Source organism: Bombina bombina, chromosome 6 (assembly GCF_027579735.1).
Source record: "Bombina bombina isolate aBomBom1 chromosome 6, aBomBom1.pri, whole genome shotgun sequence".
In the NCBI taxonomy this organism is placed as follows: domain Eukaryota; kingdom Metazoa; phylum Chordata; class Amphibia; order Anura; family Bombinatoridae; genus Bombina; species Bombina bombina.
The window spans coordinates 619337543-619358128 of record NC_069504.1 but is presented as its reverse complement, the minus strand read 5'-3'; the positions used below and the strand labels follow the sequence as shown (position 1 = coordinate 619358128).

Here is a 20586-nt window from a genome sequence, read left to right as displayed (position 1 = left end):
CACCTTTTTTATGGTGGTTTTGATTTTTTTTTTGTATAAAGCACAATTATTCCAATTCCTTTGTTGATGCTTTTTATGCCTTTCTTTATCACCCCACTTCTTGGCTATTCATTAAACTGAATTGTGGGTTCGGTGAGTGGTGTATTTATAGGCATTTTGAGGTTTGGGAAACTTTGCCCCTCCTGGTAGGATTGTATATCCCATACGTCACTAGCTCATGGACTCTTGCCAATATGAAAGAAATTAATTTATCAGGTAAGTTCTTACATAAATTATGTTTTTTGGTGGTTATAATAATAACTAGTATTTATATAGCGCCCTTCTCCCAGTGGGACTCAAAGCGTTTTTTCAGCGCTCGCTCTTGGAATTCACCAAATCGGCAGCTGAATAGTAATAGTTGTTATTATTACCCAATTTAATGGTACTCATTTTATCGACCTCTGAAGGATGAAGGGCTGAGTCGGCCCTGCCAGGATTTGAACCTGTGACCTTGGTTCTTTTAAACAGGCTTTTGTTGTAGTCAGGGCATTTACCAACTGAGCTACCTCACCGATTGTAGATGTGTAACAGATTTTGGGGGTCAAAGTTAGAAAAAGTGTCTTGTTTTTTCAATTTTTTCATCATATTTTATATATTTTTTTATAGTAAATTATATGATATGATAAAAATATTATCTTTAGAAAATCCATTTAATGGCGAGAAAATCAGTATATAATATGTGTGGGTACAGTAAATGAGTATGAGGAAAATTACAGCTAAACACAAACGGGTAGATTACGAGTTTTGTCGGTAAAGCTGTGCGGTGATAACGAGCAGTTTTCACTCACCTCTCACCTACAGGTATTTACAAACCCGACGTTAGCCGCAGAAAAGTGGGCGAAGAGCAAAATTTAGCTCCACATCTCACTGTAATACCAGCGCTGCTTACGGTAGCGGTGAGCTGGCTAAACGGGCTTGTGCACGATTTTCCCATAGGAATCAATGGGGGAGAACCGGCTGGAAAAAAAACTAACACCTGCAAAAAAGCAGCGTTCAGCTCCTAACACAGCCCCATTGATTCCTATGGGGAAATACATTTTATGTCTACACCTAACACCCTAACATGAACCCTGAGTCTAAACACCCCTAATCTTACACTTATTAACCCCTAATCTGCCGCCCCCGACATCGCAGACACCTGCATTATATTATGAACCCCTAATCTGCTGCTCCCAACATTTCCGACACCTACATTATATTTATTAACCCCTAATCTGCCCACCCCAATGTCGCCGCAACCTAACTACATTTATTAACCCCTAATCTGCCGCCCCAACGTCGCCGCCACTAATAGTTATTAACCCCTAAACCTAAGTCTAACCCTAACACCCCCTAACTTAAATATAATTTAAATAAATCTAAATAAAATTACTATAATTAACTAAATTATTCCTATTTAAAACTAAATACTTACCTATAAAATAAACCCTAAGATAGCTACAATATAACTAATAGTTACATATGTAGATATCTTAAGGTTTATTTTTATTTTACAGGCAACTTTGTATTTTAACTAGGTACAATAGTTATTAAATGGATATTAACTATTTAATAGCTACCTAGCTAAAATAAGTACAAATTTACCTGTAAAATAAAACCTAACCTAAGTTACAATTACACCTAACACTACACTATAATTAAATTAATTCCCTAAATTAACTACAATTAATTACAATTAAATAAATAAAGTACGAAAAAACAAACTCTAAATTACAGAAAATAATAAAATAATTACATGTTTTTTAAACTAATTACACCTAATCTAATCCTACTAATAAAATAAAAAAGTCCCCTAATAAAATAAAAAAGCCCCCCAAAATAATAAAAATCCCTACCCTATACTAAATTACAAATAGCCCTTAAAAGGGCTTTTTGCGGGGCATTGCCCCAAAGTAATCAGCTCTTTTACCTGTAACAAAAATACAATACCCCCCCCAACATTAAAACCTACCACCCACACACCCAACCCTACTCTAAAACCCACCCAATCCCCCCTTAATAAAACCTAACACTAACCCCTTGAAAATCACCTTGAGAAGTCTTCACCCAACCGGGCCGATGTCCTCAACAAAGCCGGGCGAAATGGTCCTCCAGACGGGCAGAAGTCTTCATCCAAGCTGGGAAGAAGAGGTCCTCCAGACGGGCAGAAGTCTTCATCCAGACGGCATCTTCTATCTTCATCCATCCGGCGCGGAGCGGCTCCATCTTCAAGACATCCGACGTGGAGCATCCTCTTCTTTCTTGATCCGACGACTAAATGACGGTACCTTTAAGTGACGTCATCCAAGATGACGTCCCTTCAATTCCGATTGGCTGATAGAATTCTATCAGCCAATCGGAATTAAGGTAGAAAAAATCCTATTGGCTGATGCAATCAGCCAATAGGATTGAAGTTCAATCCTATTAACTTATCCAATCAGCCAATAGGATTGAGCTCGCATTCTATTGGCTGATTGGAACAGCCAATAGAATGCAAGCTCAATCCTATTGGCTGATTGGATCAGCCAATAGTATTTTTTCTACCTTAATTCTGATTGGCTGATAGAATTCTATCAGCCAATCGGAATTGATGGGACGCCATCTTGGATAACGTCACTTAAAGGTACCGTCATTTAGTCGTCGGATCAAGAAAGAAGTGGATGCTCCGCGTCGGATGTCTTGAAGATGGACCCGCTCTGGATGGATGAAGATAGAAGATGCCGTCTGGATGAAGACTTCTGCCCGTCTGGAGGACCTCTACTTCCCGGCTTGGATGAAGACTTCTGCCCGTCTGGAGGACCACTTTGCCCGGCTTTGTTGAGGACTTCGGCCCGGTTGGGTGAAGACTTCTCAAGGTAGGGTGATCTTCAAGGGGTTAGTGTTAGGTTTTATTAAGGGGGGATTGGGTGGGTTTTAGAGTAGGGTTGGGTGTGTGGGTGGTGGGTTTTAATGTTGGAGGGGGGTATTGTATTTTTTTTTTTACAAGTAAAAGAGCTGCTTACTCTGGGGCAATGCCCCGCAAAAAGCCCTTTTAAGGGCTATTTGTAATTTAGTATAGGGTAGGGATTTTTATTTTTATGGGGGGATTAGATTAGGTGTAATTAGTTTTAAAAAATTTTAATTATTTTATTTTCTGTAATTTAGTGTGGGTTTTTTTCGTACTTTATTTTATTTAATTGTAATTAATTGTAGTTAATTTAGGGAATTAATTTAATTATAGTGTAGTGTTAGGTGTAATTGTAACTTAGTTTAGGTTTTATTTTACAGGTAAATTTGTACTTATTTTAGCTAGGTAGTTATTAAAAAGTTAATATCTATTTAATAACTATTGTACCTAGTTAAAATAAATACAAAGTTGCCTGTAAAATAAAAATAAACCCTGAGATAGCTACATTGTAACTATTAGTTTAGCTACATTGTAACTATTAGTTATATTGTAGCTATCTTAGGGTTTATTTTACAGGTAAGTATTTAGTTTTAAATAGGAATAATTTAGTTAATTGTAGTAATTTTATTTATATTTATTTAAATTATATTTAAGTTAGGGTGGTGTTAGGGTTAGGTTTAGGGGTTAATACATTTAATATAGTGGCGGCGAAGTTGGGGGCGGCAGATTAGGGGTTAATAAATGTAGGTAGGTGTCGGCGATGTTAGGGACGGCAGATTAGGGATTAATAATATTTAACTAGTGTTTGCGAGGCGGGAGTGCGGCGGTTTAGGGGTTAATATATTTATTATAGTGGAGGCGATGTCCGGTTTCAGCAGATTAGGGGTTAAAAAATTTATTTTAGTGTTTGCGATGTGGGGGGGGGCTCGGTTTAGGGGTTAATAGGTAGTTTATGAGTGTTAGTGTACTTTTTAGCACTTTAGTTAAGAGTTTTATACTACGGCGTTAGCCCATAAAACTCTTAACTACTGACTTTCAAATTCGTTAGGGATCTTGGAGGTAGAGGGTGTACCGCTCACTTTGAGGAAGACTCATAATACCGGCATTAGGAAAATCCCATTGAAAATATAGGATACGCAATTGACGTAAGTGGGTTTGCGGTATTTTAGAGTCGCACCAAAAAAGTGAGCGGTACACCTGTAGCTGCAAGGCTCGTAATACCAGCGGGCGTTAAAAAGCCTCTCGCTGCTTTTTAACCCTAACGCAAGACTCGTAATCTAGGCGAAACACTGCAAAAATGTAAAAATAGCCCTGGTCCTTAATTGTAAGAAAATTAAAAAATGGTCTGGTCACTAACTACTCCACATAATTTTATACCAGAATTTCCATACATTTTAACATTTTCAATGTGAATCATGGCTTTAGCATATTCTTTATGCAATAGAATTTACCTTTTCTTCTGTTAAGTGTGATCAGTCCACGGGTCATCATTACTTGTGGGATATTATCTGCTCCCCTACAGGAAGTGCAAAAGGATTCACCCAGCAGAGTTGCTATATAGCTCCTCCCCTCTACGTCACCTCCAGTCATTCTCTTGCACCCAGCAACTAGATAGGTCGTGTGAGAGGACTATGGTGATTATACTTAGTTTTATATCTTCAATCAAAAGTTTGTTATTTTAAAATAACACCGGAGTGTGTTATTACCTCTCTGGCAGAGTTTGAGGAAGAATCTACCAGAGTTTTGCTATGATTTTAGCCGGAGTAGTTAAGATCATGTTGCTGTTCTCGGCCATCTGAGGAGTGAGGTAAACTTCAGATCAGGGGACAGCGGGCAGATGAATCTGCATAGAGGTATGTAGCAGTTTTTATTTTCTGACAATGGAATTGATGAGAAAATCCTGCCATACCGATATAATGTCATGTATGTATACTTTACACTTCAGTATTCTGGGAGAATGGTAATTCACTAGAATTACACTGTAAGAAAGACATAAAGCTGTTTAATAACTAGAGATTATGTTTAACGTTTTTGCTGGAATGTAAAATCGTTTTCATTTACTGAGGTACTGAGTGAATAAATGTTTGGGCACTATTTTTCCACTTGGCAGTTACTTAAATCTGTTTTTTCTGTCAGTTTCTGTTCTCCCTCACTGCTGTGTGTGTGGGGGAGGGGCGCTTTTACTATGCATCAAATATTTCAGTCAGCATAATTTCTCTCAGCAGAGCTGTGAGAATTATAGTTTGACTGAGATAAAAACGTTTATTCTGTAATTTGTTTCCTGCTTTCAGAAATTGTTATCTTTGCTAATGGGATTAAACCTTTGCTAAAGTTGTGTTGTTTAATTGCTGAGGGGAACAATCCTTTGCTAAAACTGTATATTCTGACAAAGATTGATGCTATAACTTAATTATTTTAACTGTTATAATTTTTTTCTGTGCTTCTTAAAGGCACAGTTCGTTTTCATATTATTTGTAAATTACTTTGAAAAGTATTTTCAAGTTGCTGTTTATTTGCTAGTGTGTTAAACATGTCTGATTCAGAGGAATATCTCTGTGCTATATGTGTTAATGCCAAAGTGGAGCCCAATAGAAATTTATGTACTAAATGTATTGATGCTACTTTAAAAAACAGTCAATCTGTACAAATTGAACATATTTCACCAAACAACGAGGGGAGAGTTATGCCGACTAACTCGCCTCACGTGTCAGTACCTGCATCTCCCGCTCAGGAGGTGCGTGATATTGTAGCGCCGAGTACATCTGGGCGGCCATTACAAATCACATTACAAGATATGGCTACTGTTATGACTGAAGTTTTGGCTAAACTAACAGAACTAAGAGGTAAACGTGATCACTCTGGGGTGAGAACAGAGTGCGCTGATAATGCAAGGGCCATGTCTGATACTGCGTCACAGTTTGCAGAACGTGAAGACGGAGAGCTTCATTCTGTGGGTGACGGTTCTGATCCAAATAAACTGGACTCAGACATTTCAAATTTTAAATTTAAGCTTGAGAACCTCCGTGTGTTACTAGGGGAGGTATTAGCGGCTCTGAATGATTGTAACACAGTTGCAATCCCAGAGAAAATGTGTAGGTTGGATAAATATTTTGCGGTATCGACGAGTACTGACGTTTTTCCTATACCTAAGAGACTTACTGACATTGTTACTAAGGAGTGGGATAGACCCGGTGTGCCTTTCTCACCCCCTCCTATATTCAGAAAGATGTTTCCAATAGACGCCGCCACACAGGACTTATGGCAAATGGTCCCTAAGGTGGAGGGAGCAGTTTCTACTTTAGCTAAGCGTACCACTATCCCAGTGGAGGATAGCTGTGCTTTTTCAGATCCAATGGATAAAAAATTAGAGGGTTACCTTAAGAAAATGTTTGTTCAACAAGGGTTTATATTGCAACCTCTTGCATGTATTGCGCCTGTCACGGCTGCAGCAGCATTTTGGTTTGAGTCTCTGGAAGAGACACTTCAATCATCCACACTAGATGACATCACACACAAACTTAAATTCCTTAAGTTAGCTAATTCATTTATTTCAGATGCCGTAGTACATTTAACTAAACTTGCGGCTAAAAATTCAGGATTCGCCATTCAGGCACGCAGAGCTCTGTGGCTGAAATCCTGGTCAGCTGATGTTACGTCTAAATCTAAATTGCTTAATATTCCTTTCAAAGGGCAGACCTTATTCGGGCCCGGCTTGAAAGAGATTATTGCTGACATTACAGGAGGTAAAGGTCATGCCCTGCCTCAGGACAAGGCCAAAGCCAAGGCTAGACAGTCCAATTTTCGTTCCTTTTGTAATTTCAAAGCAGGAGCAGCATCAACTTCCTCTGCACCAAAACAGGAAGGAGCTGTTGCTCGCTACAGACAAGGCTGGAAACCTAACCAGTCCTGGAACAGGGGCAAACAGGCCAGAAAATCTGCTGCTGCCCCTAAGACAGCATGAATTGAGGGCCCCCGATCCGGGACCGGATCTAGTGGGGGGCAGACTTTCCCTCTTCGCCCAGGCTTGGGCAAGAGATGTTCAGGATCCCTGGGCGTTAGAGATCATATCTCAGGGATACCTTCTGGACTTCAAATCCTCTCCCCCAAGAGGGAGATTTCATCTGTCAAGGTTGTCAACAAACCTAACAAAGAAGGAAGCGTTTCTACGCTGCGTACAAGATCTTTTATTAATGGGAGTGATCCATCCAGTTCCGCGGTTGGAACAAGGACAAGGGTTTTACTCAAATCTGTTTGTAGTTCCCAAAAAAGAGGGAACCTTCAGGCCAATCTTGGATTTAAAGATCCTAAACAAATTCCTAAGAGTTCCATCATTCAAGATGGAAACTATTCGAACATTTTTGCCCATGATCCAAGAGGGTCAGTACATGACCACAGTGGATTTAAAGGATGCTTACCTTCACATACCGATTCACAAAAGCCATTACCGGTATCTAAGGTTTGCCTTTTTAGACAGGCATTACCAGTTTGTAGCTCTTCCATTCGGACTGGCTACGGCTCCAAGAATCTTCACAAAGGTTCTGGGCACTCTTCTGGCGGTACTAAGACCGCGAGGAATTTCAGTAGCTCCGTACTTAGACGACATACTGATACAAGCTTCAAGCCTTCAAACTGCCAAATCTCATACAGAGATAGTACTGGCATTTCTAAGGTCGCATGGATGGAAAGTGAACGAAAAGAAAAGTTCTCTTTCCACTCACAAGAGTTCCCTTCCTGGGGACTCTGATAGATTCTGTAGAAATGAAGATTTACCTGACAGAGGACAGGTTAACAAAACTTCAAAGTGCATGCCGTGTCCTTCATTCTATTCAACACCCGTCAGTAGCTCAATGCATGGAGGTAATCGGACTAATGGTAGCAGCAATGGACATAGTTCCTTTTGCACGCCTACATCTCAGACCACTGCAACTGTGCATGCTAAGTCAGTGGAATGGGGATTACTCAGATTTGTCCCCCACTCTAAATCTGAATCAAGAGACCAGAAATTCTCTTCTATGGTGGCTTTATCGGCCACATCTGGCCAGGGGAATGCCATTCAGCAGGCCAGACTGGTCAATTGTAACAACAGACGCCAGCCTACTAGGTTGGGGCGCTGTCTGGAATTCTCTGAAGGCTCAGGGACTATGGAATCAGTAGGAAAGTCTTCTTCCAATAAACATTCTGGAATTGAGAGCAGTCCTCAATGCTCTTCTGGCTTGACCCCAGTTAACAACTCGGGGGTTCATCAGGTTCCAGTCGGACAACATCACGACTGTAGCTTATATCAACCATCAGGGAGGGACAAGAAGCTCCCTAGCAATGATGGAAGTATCGAAGATAATTCGCTGGGCAGAGTCTCACTCTTGCCACCTGTCTGCAATCCACATCCCGGGAGTGGAGAACTGGGAGGCGGATTTCTTAAGTCGTCAGACTTTTCATCCGGGGGAGTGGGAACTTCATCCAGAGGTCTTTGCCCAAATACTTCGACGTTGGGGCAAACCAGAGATAGATCTCATGGCGTCTCGACAGAACGCCAAGCTTCCGCGCTACGGGTCCAGATCCAGGGATCCGGGAGCGGTCCTGATAGATGCCTTGACAGCACCATGGACCTTCAGGATGGCTCATGTGTTTCCACCTTTCCCGATGCTTCCTCGATTGATTGCCAGAATCAAACAGGAGAAAGCATCAGTGATTCTAATAGCGCCTGCATGGCCACGCAGGACTTGGTATGCAGATCTGGTGGACATGTCATTCTGTCCACCTTGGTCGTTACCTCTGAAACAGGACCTTCTGATTCAGGGTCCTTTCAAACATCAAAATCTAACTTCTCTGAAGCTGACTGCTTGGAAATTGAACGCTTGATCTGATCAAAGCGTGGTTTTTCTGAGTCAGTTATTGATACCTTAATACAGGCTAGGAAGCCTGTTACCAGAAAGATTTACCATAAAATATGGCGTAAATACCTATATTGGTGCGAATCCAAAGGTTACTCTTGGAGTAAGGTTAGGATTCCTAGGATATTGTCTTTTCTACAAGAAGGTTTAGAAAAGGGGTTATCCGCTAGTTCCTTAAAGGGACAGATCTCAGCTCTGTCCATTCTGTTACACAAGCGTCTGTCAAGAAGTTCCAGACGTTCAGGCTTTTTGTCAGGCTTTGGCCAGGATTAAACCTGTGTTTAAAGCTGTGGCTCCACCATGGAGTTTAAACCTTGTTCTTAACGTTTTACAGGGTGTTCCGTTTGAACCCCTTCATTCCATTGTTATAAAGTTGTTATCTTGGAAAGTTCTATTTTTAATGGCTATTTCCTCGGCTCGAAGAGTCTCTGAGTTATCAGCCTTACATTGTGATTCTCCTTATTTGATTTTTCACTCGGATAAGGTAGTTCTGCGTACTAAACCTGGGTTCTTACCTAAGGTAGTCACTAACAGGAATATCAATCAGGAGATTGTTGTTCCATCCTTGTGCCCAAATCCTTCTTCGAGGAAGGAACGTCTTTTGCACAATCTGGATGTAGTTCGTGCCCTTAAATTTTATTTACAGGCAACTAAAGATTTTCGACAAACGTCTTCCCTGTTTGTCGTTTACTCTGGTCAGAGGAGAGGTCAAAAAGCTTCTGCTACCTCTCTCTCTTTTTGGCTTCGTAGCATAATTCGTTTAGCTTATGAGACTGCTGGACAGCAGCCTCCTGAAAGAATTACAGCTCATTCCACTAGAGCTGTGGCTTCCACTTGGGCCTTTAAGAATGAGGCCTCTGTTGAACAGATTTGCAAGGCTGCAACTTGGTCTTCGCTTCATACTTTTTCCAAATTTTACAAATTTGACACTTTTGCTTCCTCGGAGGCTATTTTTGGGAGAAAGGTTCTTCAGGCAGTGGTTCCTTCTGTATAAAGAGCCTGCCTATCCCTCCCGTCATCCGTGTACTTTTGCTTTGGTATTGGTATCCCACAAGTAATGATGACCCGTGGACTGATCACACTTAACAGAAGAAAACATAATTTATGCTTACCTGATAAATTCCTTTCTTCTGTAGTGTGATCAGTCCACGGCCCGCCCTGTTTTTTAAGGCAGGTAAATATTTTTTAAATTATACTCCAGTCACCACTACACCCTTGGCTTCTCCTTTCTCGTTGGTTCTTGGTCGAATGACTGGAGGTGACGTAGAGGGGAGGAGCTATATAGCAACTCTGCTGGGTGAATCCTCTTGCACTTCCTGTAGGGGAGCAGATAATATCCCACAAGTAATGATGACCCGTGGACTGATCACACTACAGAAGAAAGGAATTTATCAGGTAAGCATAAATTATGTTTTATTTGTTAAAAAAAAAAAAAAAAAAGGAAAAATGAATGTGTGACCATGGTGGGTGTGCGCATGCCCATGTGATTAAATGTGTTTTCTAAACAGTGCAATACTTTTACTCTTGGGTTTTGCATGCTGCAGCAATCGTAAACTATTGTATTTACTTCAGCATTTTTTCTCCAGGAGGATGGTGCTGATAAAAGCCCAAACAAGAAAAAAGAGAAGAAAAAAGATAACAAGGAAAACAAGGATAAGCAAAACCAAAAGAAAGAAGTTTCCAAAGTAAAAGGAAAGACTAAAGAAAAAAAGGAGAGGGTATGTAGAAAAAATCTTTGGTTTTTGTTGTGTGTACAAAACTATTTATAGCCCAAAGTTACAGTGCTTGTAGCTGGAGGGGAAAAAAAAAACTAAATTTATTTAATAAAACAGGTTATCTGTGCAGGGTCCATTGGCACATTATTTGGGGGGAAGATTTGTAACCACTGTTGGCCAACAGTATGGGACTTTGTTCCTTTAGGTATTAATATTCTTCCCTGGTCTCTGATTCTCCCCTTAGTCTTGTAGTTGCAATTGTGTTTACATTTTTGTTGGTGTTTGTTTTTCTTTCATAAAATGGTGAGAGCCTATGAACCATTACTACTGGGATTCAATTCCTGGCCACTAGGAGGAGAGAAAGATTCACAAAACTCTAAAAGTTCTTAATCCATCCAACATCTATGGTATGCCAGTTTTAATCTTTGCCTCACAGGAGCTTGTTGAATAATTGAGCTGCTCCAGATTCTTCGTTGAAAGAGGTACTCAGAATTGAGGCCCATTTTTCCTCTCTGAGAGCTGCTACTCAGAGGGGAAATTGGAGTATTGGGTAGCGATACAATTACTCTCAGTGAAGGACTTAGTCACAAACAGGGACCGGTCCCCAAACCAAATCTCTTGTTGGGTTGTCGATATACTCCGTATAATGATCCTTTGCTGTGACATACACAGCAGTGGATGGACTCCCTACTGGACACAGATTATTTCTAATGGTAGTTAGAGTCCATGAGCCTTACACTTTGGAATTACATCACCTGGCTACCAGGAGGAGGCAGACACACCCTACCGGAGCTTATATATAAATCCCTCCTACTTCCCCTTCTCCCCCTAGTAGTTATTTGCCTTGTCATGGAGAGGGTAAGGAGAGAGGGGTGTTAGAAGAAAGTTTATTTTATACCCTCAGTGGATAGTTCCCAGAAGAGAGGGTCCACTTACTCAGATGCTGGTGAATTATAATCCTTCTCAATGGAGTTCTTTTTCACACAGCAGGCCAGTGGGTCATTGGGAAGTTCTCAAGCGTCTTCCAATACTCTTCCACATACATCCCTCATCATGGATTTGTGACAGATCACAGATCTCCTGCATGTCCTGAATTAAGGTATGTACATGTATGTACAGTATATATAATAGCCCTTTGGTCTGTAAGGGATATCTACTTACAATTTTATTTATTCCCTAAGTAGTGAGGTGACACGGGCTGTATGCATGTTTGGTGCTTTCACAGTATTATCAGTCTGTATCCACATCGCTCTGGTCACATAACGCGTGATCAGAACGCTGCATCTAGGCCATTCGGCAGTAGACCGGGTCCTGCTGTGTAACTTCACCATTGTTGGTGGGAGGGGAGTTTAGTTCTTCTTTCGTGCCACAAGGGTTTTGGTGGGGGTCCCCGCCTCTTCTGACTCAGGACAGTTGACTCAGGACAGTGAGGCGCGCAATTCTCAGTTACTCAGCTCTAAAAAGCAGTGCTTCTTCACATCCCACTTGTCTGTGTCAGGGGGGTGTAAGTTACTCTACCGGAGCTCTGGGGGTACAGTGAGTGTTCTACACATGCTGGTATTTCTGGAGTTACAACTTTATTTTTGGAAATAAGTTTAGTCATTGCACTTAACAGTGTTTCTTTCTCTCACACATTTTGTTAATTATCATATGTTTGAGGCTTATTTACTTTATTTTAGTGTTGTAACACTATTATATACTTTTATTTGTTTTTCATATTGTTATGGAGCAAACGAGGAGTGCTGAGGCCATTCCCTTATTGTCTGAGGAGACAGTCATAAACATTGTTATTCCGACAAATAAATGTTTATTATGTAAGGTAGTGTTATGTCCTCCTGCTCAATTATGTAATGCTTGTTTAACAGTTGTTTTACAATCTCATTCACCTTCCCCCAGCTCATCACAAACTATTAGTAAACCACTTGTACAAATTACACGTCATATCTGATTTTTCTCCTTTACATGTGGCAGTATCTGACGCACTGGAGTCTTTACCGCCTCCAAGTAAGCGTAAGACTAAACACATCGTTACTGAAACTGAGTACTAAAACTGTCAGTCAGGTTCTGATTTAGTGGGGTTATCTTCTGCATGAGAGGGGGGGAATTAAAGATGATTCTTCCTCAGAATTAGACAAAGAACCTGAGGAGATGATCTTTTATTTTAAAAAACATTTGCGTTTTCTTTTAACCCCTTAAGGACCGGGCATTTCAGACTAAAACTTCCCCAAAAGACCAGAGCATTTTTACATTTTAACAGAAATAGAGCCTTTTTTATATTTACAAACTATATATATTTTTTTTAGTAGACAACCCAAAGTATTGATCTAGGCCCATTTTGCTATGCTTCATGCCACCTCTTCACCGCCAAATGCGATCAAATAAAAAAAAATTGTTAACTTTTTCACAAACTTTAGGTTTCTCACTGAAATTATTTACAAACTGCGTGTGCAATCATCGCACAAATGGTTGTAAATGCTTCTCTGGGATCCCATTTGTTCAGAAATAGCAGACCTATATGGCTTTGCCATTGCTTTTTGGTAATTAGAAGGCTGCTAATTGCAGCTGTGCACCACACTTTTATTATTCTCAGCAGTGAAGGGGTTAATCAGGTAGTTTGTAAGGTTAATTTTAGCTTTAGTGTAGAGATTACCCTCCCACCTGATACTTCCCACCCCCTGATCCCTAATTGATCCCTCTCAAACAGCTCCCTCCACCCCCCCCCCCAATTGTGACCCCATCTTAAATACAGTGTAGGATTCCCCCCTTAACCCCCAACCTCCCTGATTCCCCCCCCCCCCACCCACAAACAGCTCTCTAAACCTCCCCCCTCTACCTATAACCTGCCATCTTAGGTACTGGCAGCTGTCTGCCAGTATCCAGTTTGCTATAATTGTTATTTGACATAAACTGTAGTGTAGCTGCCCCCCCTCATTACCATACCCCCCTCCAAGATCGCTTTCCCACCCTTTACCCCACTTTCCACTATAGGAACTCCCTTTCCCTGCTTCCCCTTCCTCCCCCTCCCTCCTTTCAACTCACTGCCGCGCTACACATTTTTTTTTCTCCTTAGCGTAATGGTCCCGCCCCACCTCCCACCACCCACCCACCTCCCTCTGTACAGGGTATGGTGCTGGTCGTTTAGGGGTTTAAAGAGTTCTTATAAATTTAGGCATTTAGGATTCAAAACCAACTGAGTAAAAACCTGTAATAAGTTGGATCTTTTAGTCAGGCCTAGGTCTTGTTCTCCTGAGATTTTTCCAGTGCCTTCATTGATTAATGAGGTTATTACTAAGGAATGGGACAAGCCAGTTCCATTTACTCCAGCGGCAACTTTTAAAAAACTTTTTCCTATTGCTGAAACCAATGTGAAACTATGGGGCACCATCCCTAAAGGGACACTGAACCCAGATTTTTTTCTTTTGTGATTCAGATAGAGCATGACATTTTAAGCAACTTTCTAATTTACTCCTATTATCAAATTTTCTTAATTCTCTTGGTATTTTTATTTGAAATGCAAGAATCTAAGTTTAGATGTCAGCCCATTTTTGGTGAACAACCTGGGTTGTCCTTGCTGATTGGTGGATATATTCATCCACCAATAAAAAAAAGTGCTATCCAGAGTTCTGAACCCGAAAAGCAATGCCTTCTTTTTCAAATAAAGATAGCAAGAGAACGAAGAAAAAATAATAGGAGTAAATTAGAAAGTTGCTTAAAATTGCATGCTCTATCTGAATCACAAAAGAAAAAAATTGGGTTCAGTGTCCCTTAAAGTTGACAGTGCAATTTATGCTTTGGCTAAAAGAACAACTATCCATTTAGAGGATAGTAAATATTTTAAAGATCCTATGGACAGGAAGCTTGAAGGTTACTTAAGGAAGGCTTTTTTTCAGGGAGGCTTGTTATTTCAGCCTGCAGTATATGTGATCCATCATACAGATCTTCCTCATAAATGCCAAGAATAATGCTTTAGCAGTCCTTTCTAGAAGAACTCTGTCTTAAGTTTTGGTTGGCAGACATAGTTTCAAATTCCAGACTATTTTATTTGGCTTTTAAAGGTAAAACCTTATTTGGTCCAGGTATGGATTCTATTATTTCTTTCATGTAATTGGCAAGAGTCCATGAGCTAGTGACGTATGGGATATACAATCCTACCAGAAGGGGCAAAGTTTCCCAAACCTCAAAATGCCTATAAATACACCCTTCACCACACCCACAATTCAGTTTTACTAACTTTGCCTCCCTATGGATGTGATGAAGTAAGTTTGTGCTTGATTTTCTTCTGTGAATATGTGTTTCTCAGCATTTTAAAGCCCGATTCCTCTCAGAGTAGTGTTTGTCAGAGGAAAGTGAAGAAAATATCACCTATTGAGTCTATTGTTTTCCTCATGGGAAATCTTTTCAAAGGTTCTCTGTTATCGGTCGTAGAGATTCATCTCCTACCTCCCTTTTCAGATCGACGATATACTCTCATATTCCATTACCTCTACTGATACTGTTTCAGTACTGGTTTGACTATCTGCTATATGTGGATGGGTGTCTTTCGGTAAGTATGTTTTCATTACTTAAGACACTCTCAGCTGTGGTTTGGCACTTAATGTATTAATATAAAGTTTTAAATCTATGTATTGTACTTATATTTGCCATGAGTCAGGTTTATGTATATTTCCTTTTGCAGACTTCAGTTTCAAAATTGGGAAACATATTTATGAAGTTATTTTTTTATTACCTGAAATATAGTCTTTTCTTCAAATTGTCTGCTTTTTCATAAATTTTCAGGCAAAATTAGGCTCACGTGGTCGCAAAATGCTGATATTTATTGCGTCATTCTTGGCGCGAGAATTTTTTTGGCGCGAAGGTACGTTCGGTGATGCATATTAGTCATTTCCGGCATCATAGTTGACGCTAGGTTTCCTTGCACAAGGTTGCATCTGCCATGACGCGAGTTGCGTCATTTCCGGATGTTGTAAGCCTCCAAAAATTTCATTTTGCGTTGTGCGTCATACTTGGCGCCAAATAATTTATTTATTTATTTATTTAAACCCCACTTCCTATATACCTCTTGCATTTTTTATGCTCAGAGGGCTATGCTGTTTGCATTTTTTTTCCCATTCCTGAAACTGCCATATAAGGAAATTGATAATTTTGCTTTATATGTTTTTTTCTCTTACATGTGCAAGATGTCTCAATCCGATCCTGTCTCAGAAACCACTGTTGAAACCCTGCTGCCTGATAAGTTCTACCAAAGCTAAGTGTATCTGTTGTAAGTTAGCGGAGATTATATCTCGATCTGTAATATGTAACAGTTGTCATGATAAGCTTTTACATGTAGAGAATGTATCCATCAGTACTAGTACAATGCCTGTTCCTTCAACATCTAATGTACATGATATTCCTTTGAATATAAAAGATTTTATTGCTGATGCGATTCAGAAGGCTTTGTCTGCTATTCCGCCTTCTAATAAACGTAAAAGGTATTTTAAAACTTCTCATAAAGTTGATGAAATTTCAAATGACCGACAACATACTGAATTATCCTCCTCTGATGAGGATCTATCTGGTTCAGAAGATCCTACCTCAGATATTGACACTGACAAATCTACTTATCTCTTTAAGATGGAGTATATTCAATCCTTGTTAAAAGAAGTGTTGATTTCTTTGAATATTGAGGAAACTAATCTTCTTGATACTAAAACTAGTAAACGGTTAAATTCTGTTTATAAACCTCCTGTGGTTACTTCAGAGTTATTTCCAGTTCCTGATGCTATTTCTGATATGATTTCAAAGGAATGGAATAGGCCTGGTACTTCTTTTATTCCTTCTTCTGGGTTTAAAAAGTTGTATCCTTTGCCAGCAGTTAGATTTGAGTTTTTGGAAATAATCCCCAGTTGATGGGGCTATTTCTACTCTTGCCAAACGTACTACTATTCCTATAGAATATAGTACTTCTTTTAAGGACCCTTTAGATAGGAAACTTGAATCTTATCAAAGGAAAGCTTATTTATTTTCTGGCTACATTCTTAGGCCTGCTATATCCATGGCTGCTGTTGCAGCTGCATCAACTTTTTGGTTGGAAAGCTTAGCGCAACAGGAAACAGATTCTGATTTGTCTATCATTGTTTGCTTGCTTCAACATGCTAATCATTTTATCTGTGATGCTATTTTTGATATCATCAATATTGATGTTAAATCTATGTCTTTAGCTATTTTAGCTAGAAGAGCTTTGTGGCTCAAATATTGGAATGCTGACTTGGTATCTATGTCTAGATTACTATCTCTTTCTTTCCAAGGTAACAATTTATTTGGTTCTCAGTTGGATTTAATTATTTCAACTGTCACTGGGGGGAAGGGAGTTTTTTAACCTCAGGATAAAAGATCTAAGGGTAAATCTAAAGCTTCTAATCGTTTTCGTTCTTTTCAACAGAATAAGGAACAGAAAGCCAATCCTTCCCCCAAAGAATCTGGTTCCAATTGGAAACCTTCTTCAAGTTGGAATAAATCCAAGCCTTTTAAGAAACCAAAGCCAGCCCCCAAGTCCGCTTGAAGGTGTGGCCCTCATTCCAGCTCAGCTGGTGGGAGGCAGATTACATTTTTTCCAAAACATTTGGGCAGATTCTGTCCAAAATCAATAGATACAGAGTATTGTCTCTCAAGGATATCGAATAGGTTTGAGTAAGACACCCTGTAAGAAGATTTTTTTTCTCTCACACGTTTCAGCAAATCCAGTGAAGGCTCAGGCTTTTCTGAAGTGTGTTTCAGATCTAGAGCTTTCAGGGGTAATCATACCAGTTCCGTTTCAGGAACAGGGTCTGGGGTTTTATTCAAATCTTTTCATTGTCCCAAAAAAAGAAAATTCATTCAGGCCAGTTCTGGATCTGAAGATTTTGAATCGTTTTGTAAGAGTGTCAATTTTCAAAATGGTGACTATAAGGACTATTTTGCTTTTTGTTCAGCAAGTTCATTATATGTCCACGATAGACTTACAGGATGCATATCTTCATATTCCGATTCATCCAGACCACTATCGGTTTCTGAGATTCTCTTTTCTAGACAAGCATTACCAATTTGTCGCTCTTCCATTTGGCCTAGCGACAGCTCCAAGAATTTTTTCAAAGGTTCTCGGTGTTCTACTCTCTGTAATCAGAGAACAGTGTATTGCAGTGTTTCCTTTTTTGGACGATATCTTGGTACTAGCTCAGTCTTTACATTCTGCCGAATCTCACACAAATCAACTAGTGTTGTTTCTTCAAAGACATGGTTGGAGGATCAATTTACCAAAAAGTTCCTTGATTCCTCAGACAAGGGTCACCTTTTTAGGTTTCCATGACTCTGTCTCTAACAGACAAGAGACGAATAAAATTGGTTTCAGCTTGTCGAAACCTTCAGTCTCAATCATTCCCTTCAGTGGCTATGTGCATGAAAGTTTTAGGTCTCATGACTGCAGCATAGGACGCAATTCCCTTTGCTCGTTTTCATATGAGACCTCTTCAGCTTTGTATGCTGAATCAATGGTTTATCCTTCATTATACAAGTATATCACAATTAATAATCCAAAGTAACAAGAAAGGAATATCCCAAAACGAAGGAGCGTTGGTAAAAGTTTTTAATCCTTTATTCAAAACATCTTATAAAAACAGCAACTTTTGAGTAAAACAATTCTTTGTGTTCAGGTCACATCGTCTGTCACAATTAATATCCTTAAATCCCAATGTTCGACTCTCTAACTTGGTGGTTAGATCACCATTGTATAGTTCCAGGGGCCTCTTTTGTTCGTCCAACCTGGACTGTAATCACAACAGATGCAAGTCTTTCAGGTTGGGGAGCTGTCTGGGGATCTCTGACAGCACAAGGGGTTTGGAAATCTCAAGAGGCGAGGTTACCAATCAATATTGTAGAACTATTTTCAGGGCTCTTCAGGTTTGGCCTCTGTTGAAGAGAGAACCATTCATTTGTTTTCAGACAGACAATATCACAACTGTGGCATATGTCAATCATCAAGGTGGGACTCAGTCTGTCCCCTAGCTATGAAAGAAGTATCTTGGATACTTTCTTGGGTGGAATCCAGCTCTTGTCTAATTTCTGCAGTACATATCCCAGGTGTAGACAATTGGGAAGCGGCTTATCTAAGCCGTCAGACTTTACATCCGGGAGAGTGGTCTCTCCATCCAGATGTGTTTTTTCAGATTGTTCAGATGTGGGGTCTTCCAGAAATAGATGTGATGGCTTCCCATCTAAACAAGAAACCTCCCAGGTATTTGTCCAGGTCCAGGGAACCTCAAGCGGATTCAATGGATGCGTTAGCAGTTCCTTGGTTTTACCAACCTCCTTATATCGTCCCGCCTCTAGTTCTTCTTCCAAGAGTGATCTCCAAGATCATCATGGAACAATCATTTGTGTTTCTGGTAGCACCAGAATGGCCTCACAGGATTTGGGATTTTGTCCGGATGTCCAGTTGCCAACCTTGGCTACTTCCTTTAAGACCAGACCTTCTGTCTCAAGGACCGTTTTTTTCACTCAGGATCTCAAATTGTTAAATTAGAAGGTATGGAAATTAAACGCTTAGTGCTTAGTCATAGAGGTTTCTCTGACTCAGTGATTGATACTATGTTACAGGCTTGTAAATCTGTTTCTAGGAGGATTTATTATCGAGTTTGAAAGACTTATATTTCATGGTGTTCTTCTCATAAATTCTCCTGGTATTCTTTTAGAATTCCTAGAATTTTACAGTTTCTTCAGGATGGTTTGGATAAAGGTTTGTCTGCAAGTTCTTTGAAGGGACAAATCTCTGCTCTTTCTGTTTTATTTCACAGAAAGATTGCTAAGTTTCCTGATATATTCACTGTATTGTGCAAACTTTGGTCCATATCAAGCCTGTCATTAAATCAATCTCTCTTCCTTGAAGTCTTAATTTGGTTTTGATGGCTTTACAGGCTCCTCCTTTTGAGTCTATGCATTCTTTGGATATTAAACTACTTTCTTGGAAAGTGTTGTTCCTTTTGGCTATCTTTTTTGCTAGAAGAGTTTCTGAGTTTATCTGCTCTTTCTTGTGAATCTCCTTTTCTTATTTTCCATCAGTATAAGGCAGTTTTGCGGACTTCATTTAAGTTTTTACCTAAAATTGTGAATTCTAACAACATTAATAGGGAAATTGTTGTTCCCTCTTTGTGTCCTAATCCTAAAAATTCTTTGGAGAGAACATTCTCTGAATGTTGTAAGAGCTTTGAAATATTATTATGTTGAAGCTACTAAAGATTTCAGGAAGACTTCTAGTCTATTTGTTATCTTTTCTGGTCCTAGGAAAGGTCAGAAAGCTTCTACCATTTCCTTGGCATCCTGGTTAAAGCTTTTGATTCATCATGCTTATTTGGAGTCGGGTCAGGCCCCGCCTCAGAGAATTACAGCTCATTCTACTAGATCAGTTTCCACTTTGTGGGCTTTTAAGAATGAAGCTTCAATTGATCAGATTTGCAAAGCAGCAACTTGGTCTCCTTTGCATACATTTACTAAATTCTACCGTTTTAATGTATTTGCCTCTTCTGAAGCAGTTTTTGGTAGAAAAGTTCTTCAGGCAGTTGTTTTAGTTTGATTCCTCTGCTTATGTTTAAAGTTTTTTCTTTTCAATTATGAGAAAAACTTTTTTTGGATGTGAATTTAATTTTTTCAGCGGAAAATGGCTGTTTTTATTTTTATCCCTCCCTCTTTAGTGACTCTTCTGTGGAGTACCACATCTTAGGTATTACTTTCCCATACATCACTAGCTCATGGACTCTTGCCAATTACATGAAAGAAAACATAATTTATGTAAGAACTTACCTGATAAATTCATTTCTTTCATATTGGCAAGAGTCCATGAGACCCACCCCTTTTATGGTGGTTATGTTTTTTTGTATAAAGCACAATTATATTTACAGTTCCTTTGTTTATGCTTTTTATTACTTTTTCTATCACCCCACTACTTGGCTAATCGTTAATCTGAATTGTGGCTGTAGTGAGGGGTGTATTTTTAGGCATTTTGAAGTTTGGGAAACTTTGCCCCTTCTGGTAGGATTGTATATCCCATACGTCACTAGCTCATGGA

General features: G+C 39.6%; 1 protein-coding gene across 4 annotated transcripts in view; it reads left to right on the top strand.

Moving 5' to 3' along the window:
• Positions 1-20586, top strand: part of CHD2 (chromodomain helicase DNA binding protein 2) — a 1035232-nt gene that overhangs the window by 837835 nt on the left and 176811 nt on the right. For all 4 annotated transcript variants that reach the window (XM_053717628.1, XM_053717629.1, XM_053717630.1 and 1 more), the window contains one exon: positions 10383-10514. In XM_053717628.1, coding sequence (XP_053573603.1) covers positions 10383-10514 — 132 coding nt within the window. The remainder of the gene's footprint in view (positions 1-10382; positions 10515-20586) is intronic.